Consider the following 15,849-nt stretch of genomic DNA (forward strand, 5'->3'; position numbering starts at 1 on the left):
AATGATTAAGGGCATGGAAAACCTTTCATACACTGAAAGATTGGAGAGGCTGGAGCTCTTCTCCCTGGAAAAGCGGAGACTCAGAGGAGACATGATAGAAACCTACAAGATCATGAAGGGCATAGAGAAAGTAGAGAGAGATAGATTCTTCAAATTTTCAAAACATAAAAGAACAAGAGGGCATTCGGAAAAATTGGAAGGGGATAGATTCAAAACAAATGCTAGGAAGTTTTTCTTTACTCAGCGGGTGGTGGATACCTGGAATGCGCTTCCAGAGGACGTAATAGGGCAGAGTACGGTACTGGGGTTTAAGAAAGGATTGGACAATTTCCTGTTGGAAAAGGGGATAGAGGGGTATAGATAGAGGATTACTGCACAGGTCCTGGACCTGTTGGGCCGCCGCGTGAGCGGACTGCTGGGCGCGATGGACCTCGGGTCTGACCCGGCAGAGGCATTGCTTATGTTCTTATGTGATAGGTTTGGTGGATGTAGTGGTTCCGATAGGTTTTACTTCACTTATCCTTTTATTTTTTGGGGTACGTTGATGTCTTCCATTGCTCGAGATTACCTTGATATGGTTTGCTCTATCTTCCTGTTGGTTAATTATAAGCCTGATGGGTAGATCAGGATAATGGGTTGAGTGTAGCTACGGATAGAGTGACCTAACATCCTTAATGTTACCACATATTAAATAGATTAGTAGAATCAGTAGGAGATGCATGCTTGCAGACTAAACTGACTCCAAAGGTAGGGGGAATAATTAGTGTTTGAATTGTGTCAATTTTGAGAATTTACATCTGCTGTCTATATTTTACACTACTCTGGAAGAAATACATTTGTTTCTTTTTCTCTGGGGGTTGTACTGCATAAAGAGTCTTGAATCTTAGGGTTTCTTTTTTATATATTAGTACTTTTAGTTTTTGGTCCTGTATTTGCATAGGGGTTATCTGTGTTCTGGTAGGAATAACTGTTGAGAAGCATACAGTGTGCTTATTTTGTGGTTAACCATTATGTGTTAACAAGATTAAATAGCATTTGTATATAAGAAAAATGAATGGAAAAATTGTGTTATAATTAGTACTATTATGGGGGCAGGGTCTGGTCCGCGACTTAGCCTGTGTTTTGGATTTCGGCCTCTTAATGTGATCGAGTTTGACACCCCTGGTTTAGAGGAAGGCAAATTCCTAAAATCATGGAAAATCCCCATTAGTGACAAATGAAGGAACACACACACTCATAAAATGGTAGGCACCAGGATTAGGGCAGGTGGAAGCTCAATTATGGAGTACGATAAGCATTCATTTATTTATTTGAATGTGTGTGCCTTATTAAAATTAACCAGTTTGATAATTGTTCTCACTTTTTCATTATTTTTCATAATTACGGGTTATATATAAAAACATGATTGTGTAGATCAAATACCTTTTTGGTTTCATTAATATGACAATCGAAAGTCAGAAAAGTAAATATTTCAACACAGAAATACAGACACCAATAAAAAGAAAGTTATTATATTATGTATTCTTGCTTTCTTTTACTGCATGTGGTTGATGGTGGGTACTTCATACTTGCTTATCAAGATTAAGGAACATATCTACTGCCCTCTGTTTTAAAGATAACCATTGATTTATATTTGTATGCTTCTTTTATATACAGCTTCTCTCTAAAGCAGTTTATATTCAGGTACTCTTATGTACTCGTACTTCTCCCTTCATATGCAGAGCTTTCAATTCTTTGGAAAACAAGAAAAGTAGGAAAACAAGTCAGTATTAAAACTGAACAATAAAATCAGTAGAAAATTTAAAAAAGTATATGTTTGCATCAGAAGAGGCTCCCTGGGTGCTTAAGGCAGAATATGGTATTAAGACACTATAAAGTACTTCTAAGGACATCTCCCTAACATCCCTAGCTATTTAAAATCCAGCACATCTGCTTTCATCTGAAAATATAAAATAATCTCTTTATCCTATCCATTATAGTTTGATGGTGTTTTATAGCATTTTCCGCCTAGATTTTAGACGGTATACAAATATGTTAAATAAATTTCTCGTTTGCACAAAAGTTAACAAAACCTAGCTATTATACTTTGAGAGCACTAAAGTTTTTACATGTATTTTCCAGCTTTACTCATTCATTTATATTATGCTCAATCTGAAAAATATTCCTTTGTAACTGGAAAAATAAACACTGAACTCTCTCCTTTAAACATGTCCTCCACTTTCAAGTAGTAATATGTAGAGGAACAAGGGGGTTATCTTTGAAAGCTAATCAACATTGTTAGGCTAATAAAAATTGTGTTATTATTTTCCTTTATGTTTTTGTTTTATTTCTACATATTACCTTGAAGAGTGAATTGACAAGGCCACCACATCACTTCACTCAAGTAGTAATAGAGTATGCATTAATTTTGTTATTTGTAGAGGATTCCCAGCTCTGACAGCTAGTATGTCTTTAGCATATCAGTACTATTGCCAAAGCCATTGGGCTGAACCTTCAAGTCTTAATTCAACTGTCACTTACGATTTTTGCATTTTTTCCACTTTTTCTCAGCTGCTGAACAGCATAAGCATGTTCCACATTATCCATTGAAACACCATTAACCATAGCAACACGGTCATTTTCCCTATACAAAGCAAAAAAGAAAAATGCTTTATAGAAAACTACAGGCTCTCAAACAGAATATCACATCACCAAAATGCTACCTTGCAAAATTATTCATCAATTGAACTTGAATACTGTGCTGTATTAAAAGAATCCATAATTTGCAAAGTACATTACATATGTGGGGTCAAATTTTGGGCAAGTTCATATTTTTTAAATTTATATTTTCAATATAAAGTGGCTCAAACAAAAAAGGCAATCATCCCTAAAAGTAGATTCATGTGAAAAAAATTAAGCCCACATAAGGGGGAGCAAGAGAGAGAAAAAAAGTGAATCACATCCCTAAGAACAGGGACAGCTTAACCTTTGGACCAGGTGAGGCACTGGCCCAGGGTACTGGCAATTAAAGGTGCCAATACACCCAGCCTCTGACCTTACCTGGTCTACAGATTAAGCCTTTGCCCTCTCTCCTGTTCTCTCTTCCTTCCCCCTGTTCAGGTACTACTTCCTCACCTCTCACACTCCCCTTTGATTCTGTAAAGCTTTTCGTTGGTTACTGGTGGCAACAGCCTGAACAGCATGTTCTGCCTCCTCTGGTGGGTAGAACACAACAGAGGGAAGACTCAGGAGCTGCCTACAGTAAGTAGGATGTATAAAACATTCCTCTGAATGTACTAATACGTATACAATAATCAATTAAAGCCACTTCTCCTTCCCTTTTTGCTCCTCCACCCACTCCAATTCCTTTGCCCTGATCCATCTCTATCTTTTATAGCTTCTTTTAAAAATTCCATTATTTTCTCTCTCTGCAGAAAAGATGGAGACAAAAAGATAATGGAATACATGCAATTATGGATAGGCTAGCTTGGCCTGGCAGCTCACTATCAATGCTATGCTCTGCAATATGAAATGATCTACATTTGATTCACAGATCAGATTTTCTGCTGCCCAGAGCAGAGGATACTGCAGTGTTTAATGACTCCTAGAAGGGAGAAGTCCTTTGCCATGCACCAGTTAACACCTAATGGCTGGTTTTAAAGCCCATGACTGCTAGATTCTAGTAAGAGCCCTGGTAAGATGGTCCATGGACATGGGCTGTTGCTGCTATGACTGCACCAATCTTATCACAGAATATAAAATAGGGGGAAAATATCCTAGTTGCAAAATAGAGGCCCATGATGCTGTGATGCGTTTTCCATTTAGCTGGAATCCCTCAGGCAGGAAAAGTGAAGTGCATTCATACCTGTTAATTTCCTTTCCTTGAATTCTGCTAGACCAGTGTCTCTCAAGCTCTCTCGAGACAGGGCACACTAAAGGTAGTGGCCACTGCTCGAAGCACCTGAAGTTCGTGCATGTTGCCCTGAGACGCCAGTTAGGGGGTGCCAGCAGGGAAGAGGGCCGGAGAGAAGGAGAGGTGCCAGTGCCGGCTGATTGCCTACAGCAGTGTTTCTCAACTACTTCAAGCTAAATACTCCCTAAGTCTAACAAATATCAACTGAGTACCCCAACCACAGACCTCCCAAGCTCCACCCTAGGCCCACCCAAGCTCTGCCCCAGATCCCTCCCCCTTTACTAATTGTAATTTTCCATTGATTTTTCATATACACATAATATACACATCAGATATAAATTCTCAAAACTTACATTTTAATTACTATACTGAAAATAAAATCATTTTCCCTACCTTTGTTGTCTGACTTTATTTTTCTGTGCTTTTAATTATGTTTTCAGTGCCTTCTTATCCATTGACTGTTTTTCTCTCCTTCTTCACTTTCTACCTTGCATCCATCTTTGGCATTAATTTAACATTCAATTTTTTCATTTTTCTGCTTTCTTCTCAAAATCTACTTTTCCATGTTTTACCTCCCCTTCCTATCTCTCTCTCTCTTCTTCCCTCCCCATTTCCATAGATTGAAATCTCTCTCCTTCCCCCCAGTAGTCTAACATCGCTCTCCTTCCTTTCCCCCCTTCCCAGTCTGGCATCTCTCTCCCCTCCTTCCCATCTGGCATCTCTTTACTACTACTACTATTATTATTTCTATAGCGCTACCAGACTCCCCTCCTTCCGTTCCAGTCCCTGGTCTGGTATCTCTCCCTTCCTTTAGTCATCTCTCTCTCCTTTCTGCCCCCTGCAGTTCTTCTCCCTTCCATTCCAACATTTCTCCCTCCTTTTCACCACTCCAACATTTCTTTCTCTCTTCCTCCTGCTTGCTGCTTCTCTGCCAGTCCTCCTTCCCTCCTCCAACCAACTTCTCTCCATGAGTCCAACTTTTCACTCTCTGCCCTCTTCCCCTTTCCCCGAGTGTGACATTTCTCCTTCCCTCCTTTCTGTCCTCCCCATCCATCTTGCCCTCTCCATGAGTCCAACACTTTCTGCCTCCTGCATGCTTTCTCTTTGCCTCTTCCCTCGAGTAACATCCCTCTTTTCCATCCCCCAACTGAACATGCTCTCTCCCCATGCACCATTTCTCCCTCTCATCACTCTCACTCCTCCTCCAGCAATTTTGTTTCCTTCCCAACCCTACCCCCTACCCTCAGTCTGGCATATGCACATCTCTTTGGACCCCCCTTCCCTCCCTCCCTCCATGTACTTCTACACCAGGACGCTCCCCCAAAGGCCAGCATGTTTCCCCCTTCTCTCTAACATCCTCCGGCTTTCCCCCTGGCCTCCCAGTCTCACCTTTAAAGCTAATTATGGCAGCCTGCAGAGAATCGCTGGTGCTGTAACGAACCTAGCAGGCTGCTGTTGGCCTCTGGAGCACATTCCTTCTGCCGCAGTCCTGCCCCTTCAATGAATCGGGCAGCACTATACAGCTCTGGCTCCGTAACACTTAAGCAAGTCAGCTGGCAGGCGCTTCTCTTCCTTCTCAGTGTGCCGCGGCACACTTGGAATCTCAGGAGGCACACTAGTGTGCCGTGGCACACAGTTTGCAATACACTGTGCTAGACAGTCCATAAATCAATAAAGACAAAATAGGACGCTGCTGTCTAAATTGACAGAGCCACTTCTGAGGAGGACAGATAGAGGTCTCTGTAGGATGAGAGCTTGCAGCTCAAAAAACTAGTCTGGCAGAGCAGATAGTCACCAAAAAGGCTGCCTTTAGCAAGGAATCTTTAATGTGGCTCAAATGAGGGCCTGTCACAATATTGAGAACTACATTAAGGTCCCACTGTGGAATGACCACCTGTAGTGGGGAACAAAATGTGCTTACCCTGCACAAGAACTGTACATCATCAGCCTGGACCACCAGGTTCACTTTGAAAATCATCTCTGAAACAACAAAAGGCTGCAACTGAACCTTAAGAGAATTCAAAGCCAACCTCTGCTCTAACCTCACTTGCAAAAAGGCCAAGATAAGAGTGTAACTGCATATTCCAATGAGACAGGTCCTGACCTACTTACCGCTACTCAAACAACCTTCCACACCTAGGCATAAGACCAAGAAATGGGATTGCCTATAGGCCTCGAAGGGTAGCAAAGAGACAAGTAGCCATTTTTCTTTAAATGCCTCCTTTCAAAAGCCTTGTCATATGCTAAAGAGATAAGGATCCTCCATGACAATTGGATCCTGGTAACAGGAGTGGGGACCTACAAGAAGATCTGCATACTAGGGCCAGCCTGATACCACCACAATCAGAAGGTAAAGATGAAAAAGACATCCTCAATTAGAAAATGACACGGGGAAAAATTTATCCCCATCCTCACAGGAACTCAATTTTCCTATCCTGTCCCTCAAGCTTTGTTCCTGTCTCATTCCTGTAAGCTCAGCCTTAACCATACAAATCTCGAACACTTATGATTTTAAAGTATTTGAGGCTTTTGCAGATGAGGACAGAGCTTACAGGAATGGGGCAGGGACAGGAAAAGAACTGAAGGGGACATGAAAATGAGTTCCCGCAGGGAGGAGGAAAAATTCATCCCCATGTTATTCTCTACTCAGAATGACCTGCCTACAAGTGACCAGGGTGGACATACACAGATGATCTCCCCCTGAGGCCAAGGATATACCAGGCACTGAGGTCCGCCAAGCTCAGCTTCATCTGTGGCTGAAAACCACACACTTCACATTCTGATGGGAAGCTATCAGATCACATATGAAGAATCCCCCAGCAGTCCACTGCCAACTGAAAGCCTAAAGCAGGGATAGGCAATTCTGGTCCTCGAGAGCTGGAGTCAGGTCAGGTTTTCAGGATATCCACAAGTTTCAAGTTTATTTATTAATTTGATGAATCGCCTATCCATAATTTACTAAGCGAATTACAATGAGTTATATAAACATATTAAAGAAGCATACAAATAATATTATGTAAAAAGAGGGTAAAAAACAGACTCATAAACAAACGTAACAAAGGATAAAAGGGGAAAAGCTACATAGTAAATGTTTTGGAAAAAAAGAAAAGAGAACATTCAAGGAAAAAACGTAAGGAGGGATGACTTGGCTACACTGCCTAAATTATGTTTATTTTAGAGACTAAATGCATCTTTAAAAAGGAAAGTTTTTAGTTTATTTTTAAAGAGACTGAGTTCCTTTTCATCTCTTATGTATTGTGGTAGGGAGTTCCAAGTTTGGGGGGCCACTATTGAAAACATGTCGTGACGTCTGGTGCCTACAACTTTTAAAGAAGGAACTGCCAATAATCCTTGCGCTAAAGATCGAGGAGTGCGTGATAAGTTATACGGGATAAGCATCCAATTTATAAATGATGGTTCACTCGTAGATAGAGTTTTAAATACCAGAAGCAAAATTTTATAAGTAATACGATGGGTAATGGGGAGCCAGTGCGATTCAATCAAGTAAGGAGTTACATGGTCATACTTTTTACCTTTATGTAAAAGTTTGACAGCGATATTTTGAATTATCTGTAAACGTTTCTTTTCTTTTTGCGTTATGTTGATTAGTAATGAGATGCAGTAGTCAAGCTTTGTTATAATCAATGAGTGTATTAGAATATTTAAAGATTTAGGCTCCAGAAATTTGGAAATTGAACGGATCATACGCAATCGGTAGAGGCAAGATTTTATAATGTTACTTATGTGTTCACGATAGGAAAAATTTTCGTCAATAATAACCCCAAGTATTTTTAATGAAGAAACTAAGTCTATATGAATGTTATTAATAATAAAGGGAGTAGCTAACTTTATTCCTTGTTTCCATAAGAAAAGTATTGCTTTTGTTTTATGGATGTTTAATGCTAATCTATTCGCAGCAAGCCAATTTTTAATTATGTCGAGTTTTTTGTATGAGATAGATTTGCATCTCATGGAGGCAGTGCATGCAAATCCATCTCATACATATTCATTGTGGATATCCTGAAAAGCTGACCTGGCTCCAGCTCTCGAGAACTGGAATTGCCTACCCCTGGTCTAGCAGGATGAAAAGAAATACCAGATTAGAAAATCTCTGTCTTTTGACTACTTAACCAGCACCACACTGCTGAATACTCTGGCTACCTATTCTTAAAATTCTGATGCCTTTTATATTGTTACCACTCTGTTCTCTCTGACTTAGTACCATCTCAGTATTTTCCTGGTTATGTATGCCCTTCTCACTACTATGATCTGAATTTACACCACACACATACAATGAAAATTAAAATTTACAGAAGTCATAATAAAAATACATACTGTAGAAGTCCTTCAGCTGGCCCTCCTTTTAGCACATCAGAAATCACTATTGATGTTTCTCCACTTTGAAAATGAGGGTTGTCTCGTCCTCCCGATATTGCAATTCCAAATCCAAAACCAGGGGCCTACAACAAAACAGATACAATTCAGAGGAATATATGGGAGAAGGTGGATTATTTCCTTCTGCAGTTCTTAATCTTAGGTCCTTGCTATTTACTCCCAGTCCTTGAAATTCATCAACAAGCCAGGTTTTTAGGACATCCTGAATACATATGCATGAGAGATTTGCATACCTATAACGTCCCATCTGTAGTCATGTGGAACATCCTGAAAACCTAACCCTTTGACACAGCCCTTGAAGACTACCAGTGAATACAACTGATCTAGCTTTAAAAACTAGCAATAAAAATACACCAGTACCTGTTTATCTTCATTTATAATAATAACTTTATTTTTCTATACCGCCAACACCCAAAAGATTCTAGGTGGTTCACCCTAGCTATACTACCTACATACACAGGATGTACATATCACCCAGACACCTGCTACCAAACCCAACTGATTCAGAGTTCAGTTGAAGAGTGTGACTGGAGAGGCAAGAGCACAGAAAGCAAGAAAGCTTTTAATTTTACATAAAGTAAATTAGATCTCCATAAGGTACCCACCCTGCCTTACGTGCGATTTTGAACTGAAACAAAAACATTTTTAATCATCTTCAGCAGCTTAGCTGGAGAAAGGAAATCTTCCCAGCTAACAAGATTTTGTGAATTTTATTTCAAACATAGTTTGATAGAAATAGTCTCGGTTGAAAATCGGGTATCTCACCTACATTTGGACAACCAACTGAGGTTTTCTACAGGTTCTTAATAAAGGCAGTCCCCGGTTGCCCGATTTACATCAAACTCATACTTATGAACAGGGGTCCTGCCTCTCCCCTTCCTGTGCCAACATGCCCCTTCTTCCTCCCTTCCTGTTGAAATGTGACCCTCCTCCTCCCTTTGGTGTCCCAATGTGCCCCTCATCATCTTTCCCTCCATTCAGCATCCTAAATGTGTGCATCTCTCTGGTGTTTACTTCCTCTGACCGGCTCTCTTGTCCCAGTCACACTTTGCAAAGCCGCAACTGCTGGTTCCTGCTAGCGGGTCATGGCTAACCCAGGTGCCTTCCTTCTGAAGTGAAGGAAGACTTCCGGGTCAGCCGCAAATTGTGTGCAGGAACCAGCTGTTGCGGCTTTGCGAAGTGTGACTGGGAAGAGAAAGCCATAGGAGGTAAACACCCACAAGAGACACAAATTTGGGATGCTGAATGGAAGGAAAGACGAGGAGGGACACATTGAGACATTAAAGGGAGGAGGAGGATCGTGTTTTGACAGGAAGGGAGGAACAAAGGACACGTTGGCACAAGAAGGAAGAGGCAGGGTTGCACTGGGACACATAAGGAAGGGAGGGAGCACAAACTTTGGACAAAGGAGGGAAGGAGCATGAACTTGGGACACAGAATGGAGGGAGAGAGGGGAGCATAAACTTGAGACATAGGATGAAAGAATGGAGGGAGTGAGGGAAAGATGCTGAGGTGGGGAAATATAAAGGGAAAATTTATGGGGCATGGATGTCCAAGTGAGAGGGAAAGAGATGATGCACATGGGGAAATGAATAAAGAATTGTTGGGCATAGGGAGGAAGGGTAATATTGGACATGGTGGTGGGAGAGGTGTGAGGTACAGATGCATGGGGAAGAGAAATGAGGGAGAAATGTTGGGTGTGGTAATGGAGAGGGAACAGTGGGATAGATGAAGAGCAAAAGTAAAAACCTATCTTTTCTTTCTATTTAAACTATAGTACTTTATTTTGAGGACTGTTTCTTTAATATTCCTTAATGCTTTTATAGACTGTGATTTTATAGACTGTGCATTATACAGGATCCAATTTTTAAAAAACGGAATTAATTCTTAACCCTGTATATCAACATCTGAAATATTCAGTCAAAATTTCAGAAGGAAAAGAGTTACAATACTCTCTGATAAACTGAGCCTATGGCTAGTGCCTCAGTATGTATTCACTTAACTTGTGAATTTTATCCAATGCATATTTAAAACAGTAACAAAAAAGTTACTTAATTTCCAGTAGTAACATGTTTATTGTGTCCAGAATATGTGAACATGCTGTTAATACAGACTAGCACTTGCATTAAGTCTACAAATAGTCCTGGAAAACATAATCCAAAACAAAGCCTGCAAGTTGTAAATGGAAAGATGGATGGAAGATACAAAGTATAATAGTATTGCTGACTCCTGAAGCTTAGTGATGAAATAAGCATCACCAAGCTCCATAATCTCATGGGGTGGTCTGCAGGAAAAAAAACCCAGAGGCGGTAGGGATGGATATTAAAAAATGCAAACAAAGATGATGTATATAATTACAAAAACTATTGTACACTGCCTTGGGTGAATCTCTTCATAAAGGCAGTTAATAAAGCCAAACAAATAAATATTGTAACAAAAATATAGTAGTTCTTAAAATAAAAGGGAAGAAGAGTAATAAATCCCTTAGCTTTCTGCAAGATCTTAACATTAAAATCTCATGTCTCTCTGCTTCTGCTTGTCATACAAGCTCTTTGAGGCAATACCCTGAAATTATGATTTACACCAGGGATCTCAAAGTCCCTCCTTGAGGGCTGCAAACCAGTCAGGGTTTCAGGATTTCCCCAATGAATATGTATTGAAAGCAGTGCATGCACATAGATCTCATGCATATGCATTGGGGAAATCCTGAAAACCCGACTGGATTGCGGCCCTCAAGGAGGGACTTTGATACCCCTGATTTACACTGTAATGCACTACACAACCAGTTCTTTATCAATGACATATAGACTGATTAAATGAATCTCATTGTCCTTACTGTGGTGGTTTATTTCAGATTATGCACAGATATTGTATGCAACTATAACTTCTATCTATTATAATATAACCCTAAGCGCGCATGTGCACTCTTACCTGCATGTTCCGTTTTCCATGATCAGTAGGTCCCCGGCAGGTAGGGTAGGTCCCCGGCAGGTAGGAGTGCGCATGTGTGCTTAGCTTTGCTAGTGGCCATCAAACAATTGGAAAGTGCTGGCCTCCCTGCTCTCCACCTCGCGCAGATCTCCATCCAGAAAAACGGCACTACCGGTCGAAGTTTCTTTTTAAGTTTAAAGGTGCTGCGGCGGCTCCTCTCACGAGCTGCACCTGCGTCAGAGAAGGCTTACGACGCAGGCGGCGATCGTGAGAGGAGCCACCGCAGCACCTTTAAACTTGAAAATAAACTTCGACCGGTTGTGCCGTTTTTCCTGCTGTGCCCTCTCTTTCAGTGAATGAGCGACACCCTCACCTTCCGGTTGAGGGCTCACTGGAGCTCAATATTGACACCAGTGTGTCTATTCTGGAGGAGGGGGATCTCCTTGACCACAGTGAGTGTAGCAAAGACATAAAATTTGAACCCCCTCTTAGCATTGTAGGACACCCTCCCGCTGCCCCTTTTCAAAATACCCCTCCCCTCCGCCTCTCAGCACCGCCATCATACCTTTTCAGCCACCCCTCTCAGCACCACCGCTGCAGCTTTTCAACCCCCCCTCCCAGCACCGCCGCCGCACCTTTTCAAACCCTCCCCCCAAGCACTGCTGCCATCGTTGGCACCTTTTTATTAACAGCCTGGTGGTCCAGTGGTATCCCTCCCTCGCTAGACTGCTCTCGCTCAAGTCAGGAGCGAGGATGTGAGGAGCAAGCTTATGCGCTCCCGCTTGGGCTCGCCGCTTGCTCCTCACATCCGCACTCCTAATCTGAGTATGAGAGCCGTCTAGCGAGGATGGGAGAGATTTAAAAAGGTACGGGGTATTTTTTTTTTTTTTAATTTCCTTGAAAGTTGTTGGTTGTTTTTTTGTTATTTTTCTGTGCCAGACCGCGTGAAGGGAAGGGGGGGGGGGGGTTGGGGGAAATGCTGCTGCTGCTGCTGCACAGGGACCTGGAGGGGAAGGGAAATACTGCTGCTGCACAGAGAAGTGGAGGGAGAGGGAAATACTGCTGCTGTTGCTGTACAGGGAAGTGGGGTGGGGGAAGGGAAATGCTGCTGCACAGGGAAATAGAGGGGGAGGGAATGCTGCTGCAGCTGCTGCACAGGAAAGCGGGGGGGAGGGAAATGCTATTGCTGCTGCACAGGGAAGTAGGGTGGGGAGGGAAGTGCTGCTGCACAGGGAAATAGAGGGGGAGGGAATGCTGCTGCAGCACAGAGAAATGGATGGGGAGGGAATGCTACATAGGGGCCAGGGAGAGAGACAGATAGAAAGAAAGACAGACAGTGGGAGGGAGGGAGACAGAAAGAAAGGAAGAAAGACACAGGGGCAGGAAGAGGGACAGAAACACAGACAGAAAAAGGGGGCCAAGGAGAGAGAAATACAGCAGGAGGTAGAGAGACAGAAAGAAAGACAGACAGACATATATTCTAGCACCCGTTAATGTAACGGGCTTAAAGACTAGTATGTGTGTATATATGTGTGTGTGTGTATATACTATACTATATATACACACACACACACACACACATATATATATATATATATATATATATATACACACACACACATACATACTAGTCTTTAAGCCCGTTACATTAACGGGTGCTAGAATATATGTCTCTCTGTCCATTCACCAATCTCATATGGACATCGACGATGACTTGTTTCACATGAGATAAAACTTCTCATGACTCATTTTAATCTTCATAGGTACTAATTTCTATTTTTATTAACAAATGTTCATCAATTTATCTCAAACTTTTCAAGTTCCATCAAGTCTGCATTTATCTTAGCATAAAAAAATGACAATTAGTAACACTGCATTTATCCTGTAGCCGAATCTTCATGAAACATGGCCCATGTTGGCTGTGGAACCTTCAAAGTGCACATTTACAAATTTGACATAGAAAACTTGAATGCTTTTGAAAAATTAATGGAATTTGAAAAGTTTGAGATTATTAGTAAAGATGGACATTAGGACCTATGAAGATTACAGCGTGTCATGAGGAGTATTACCTCATATGAAATGAGTCACTACCGAGGTCCATATATGAGATTGGTGAATGGATTAATTATATTTTCAAGCATGGAGAGAGTTACAGCACTTTAACAATTATGCCAATGGTGTTTCTAGGTGCTAAATCTCTATATTAATCTTAGCACATCAGAAGGGGTAAGTCAAATGCAAGGCATTAATAAGGAAGACAAAGAGATCTTGAAAAGAAGATTGCACTGGAAGCAAAAATACATAGTAAAATCTTTTTTTTTTGGTATATTAAAAGCAGGAAGCTGGGAAGAGAATGAGTTGGACTGCTAGATGACCGAGGGATATAGGGGGCTCTCAGGGAAGACAAAGCCATAGTGGAGAGATTAAATGACTTCTTTGCCTCGGTCTTCACTGAAGAATATCTGGGGGAGCTACTGGTGCCTGATATGGCATTCAATTCCAATAAATCAGAGAAACTCAAACAAATCTCTGTAACACGGGATGATGTAATGGGTCAATTTGACAAACTGAACAGTAGCAAATCACCTGGACTGGATGGTATACATCCTAGAGTGCTGACAATTGAAAAATGTGGGATCCTCTAGAAGTAGGGGGATCCTGGATTCTATACAAGGAGAATGGTTCCAGCAGTTGGTAATAGAATTCATGCGAGATGGGGCCATATTGAACTTAGTGATTACAAAAAGGGAGTGTTTTTCTGATATTACAGTGGGTGATCATCTGGCATCCAGTGATTACTGCATGGTATGTAGAAAGGATTACGTCAAGGAATTCTTGTCTGGATGGGAACATTTGGAAGTAGTAGGAAATCAGTGGGCAAAAGTAAAAGGAGTTATTGCAAGGGCATCAAACTATTTTCTAAGGAAAGTAAGTAAAAGTAAGAGGAACAGAAGGTCACTTTAGTTCTCAAAAGAAGTAGCCAAGAAGGTAAGGAGAAAGAGGTTAGCTTTCATAAACTCTAGAAGACTATAGAAAGAGGAAGACAAGCAAAAATATCTGAAAAAGTTAAGTGAGGTTGGCCGAACAGTCAGAAAAGCAAAGATGCAAAGCACACACTTATTACATCAGTTCCATACTTCTAGAAGTAGGGAGATCCTGGATTCTCTACAAAGAGAACTGTTCCAGCAGTTGGTAATGGAACCCGTGCGGGTTGGGGGTCATACTGGACTTAATGCTTACAAAGGGGGAAAGTGTTTCTGATGTTACAGTGGGTGATCATCTGGCATCCAGTGATCACTGCATGGTACGGTTTAATATTAAGATGGGTATAGAGAGGGCTCATTCAAAAGCAAAGGTTCTAGACTTTAAAACAACTAACTTTGTTCGGATGGGGGATTACATCAAAAATTGGATGGGAACGTCTGGAAAGAACGGAAATGCAGTGGGCAAAACTGAAAGGAGTAATTTTAAGAGCAACAAAACTTTTTGTGAGGCAAGTAAGTAAAAGAAAGAAGAAAAAAAGGCCGATTTGGTTCTCAAAAGTAGTAGCTGAAAAGGTAAGGAACAAGAGGCTAGCTTTCATAAACTACAAAAGATCACAGAAAAAAAGACGACAGGCAAAAATATATGGAAAAGTTAAGAGAGGCTGGTCGTGTAGTCAGGAAAGCAAAGATGCAAATGGAAGAAAAAAATAGCTGATATGGCAGAACTTGGAGACAAGACATTTTTTAGATATATTAGTGATGGGAAGAAGTGCAAAAGTGGCATTGTGAGATTCAAAGGTGTAGGGGAGAAATATGTAGAAGCTGATAAAGAAAAGGCTGAATTGCTTAACAAATATTTCTGTTCTGTGTTCACAGCTGAAGTGCCGGAAACGGGACCACTGATAACAAACAAATAGGAATGGGAGGAGTAGTAGACCCTGATCTATTTTCAGAGAGTTGAGTTCGTAAGGAGCTACCTAAAATAAAGGTAGACAGAAAGATGGGGCTGGATGGTGTACATCCTAGGGTGTTTAAGGAACTTAGGGAAGTTCTGGTGGCTCCACTGACTGTCCTCTTCAATGAGTCTCTAGAGTCAGGAGTGGTACTGGATGACTCAAGAAGGGCGGATGTGGTCCCTCTCCACAAAAATGGAAGTAAGGAAGAAGTAGGGAGTTACAAGCTGGTAAGTCTGACTTCTGTGGTAAGCAAATTAATGGAAACGCTTTTAAAACAGAGAATGGTGAAGCTTCTGGAATCCTGTGGATTACAGGACCAGAGGCAACATGGATTCATTAGAGGTAGGTCTTACCAGAAAAATCTGATCAATTTCTTTGACTGGGTGAGCAGAGAATTGGATAGAGGGAGTACACCAGATATGGTGTATTTAGATTTTAGCAAGGCTTTGACAGTGTTGAACACAGATATCTAATAAATAAACTGAGTGCCCTTGGCCAGTGGAAGGCGACAGACGGTAGTAATCAATGAAGATCGCTCTGAGGAAAGGGATGTTACCAGTGATATGCCTCAAGGTGCTGTTCTTGGGCCTGTTCTTTTTAACATTTTTATAAGATTTGCATTTTTGCGAATGATAGCAAAATCTACAATAGAGCAGACACCCAGGATGGTGTGAACAACATGAAGAAAAAC

General features: G+C 41.3%; 1 protein-coding gene across 1 annotated transcript in view; it reads right to left on the reverse strand.

Moving 5' to 3' along the window:
* The window catches only part of TJP1 (tight junction protein 1), a 355,098-nt gene that overhangs the window by 213,133 nt on the left and 126,116 nt on the right, over nucleotides 1-15,849 (reverse strand). The window contains 2 exon segments of the mRNA XM_033920501.1: nucleotides 2,521-2,623; nucleotides 8,228-8,352. Coding sequence (XP_033776392.1) covers nucleotides 2,521-2,623; nucleotides 8,228-8,352 — 228 coding nt within the window.

This window comes from Geotrypetes seraphini, chromosome 14 (assembly GCF_902459505.1).
Source record: "Geotrypetes seraphini chromosome 14, aGeoSer1.1, whole genome shotgun sequence".
Taxonomy (NCBI): Eukaryota; Metazoa; Chordata; class Amphibia; order Gymnophiona; family Dermophiidae; genus Geotrypetes; species Geotrypetes seraphini.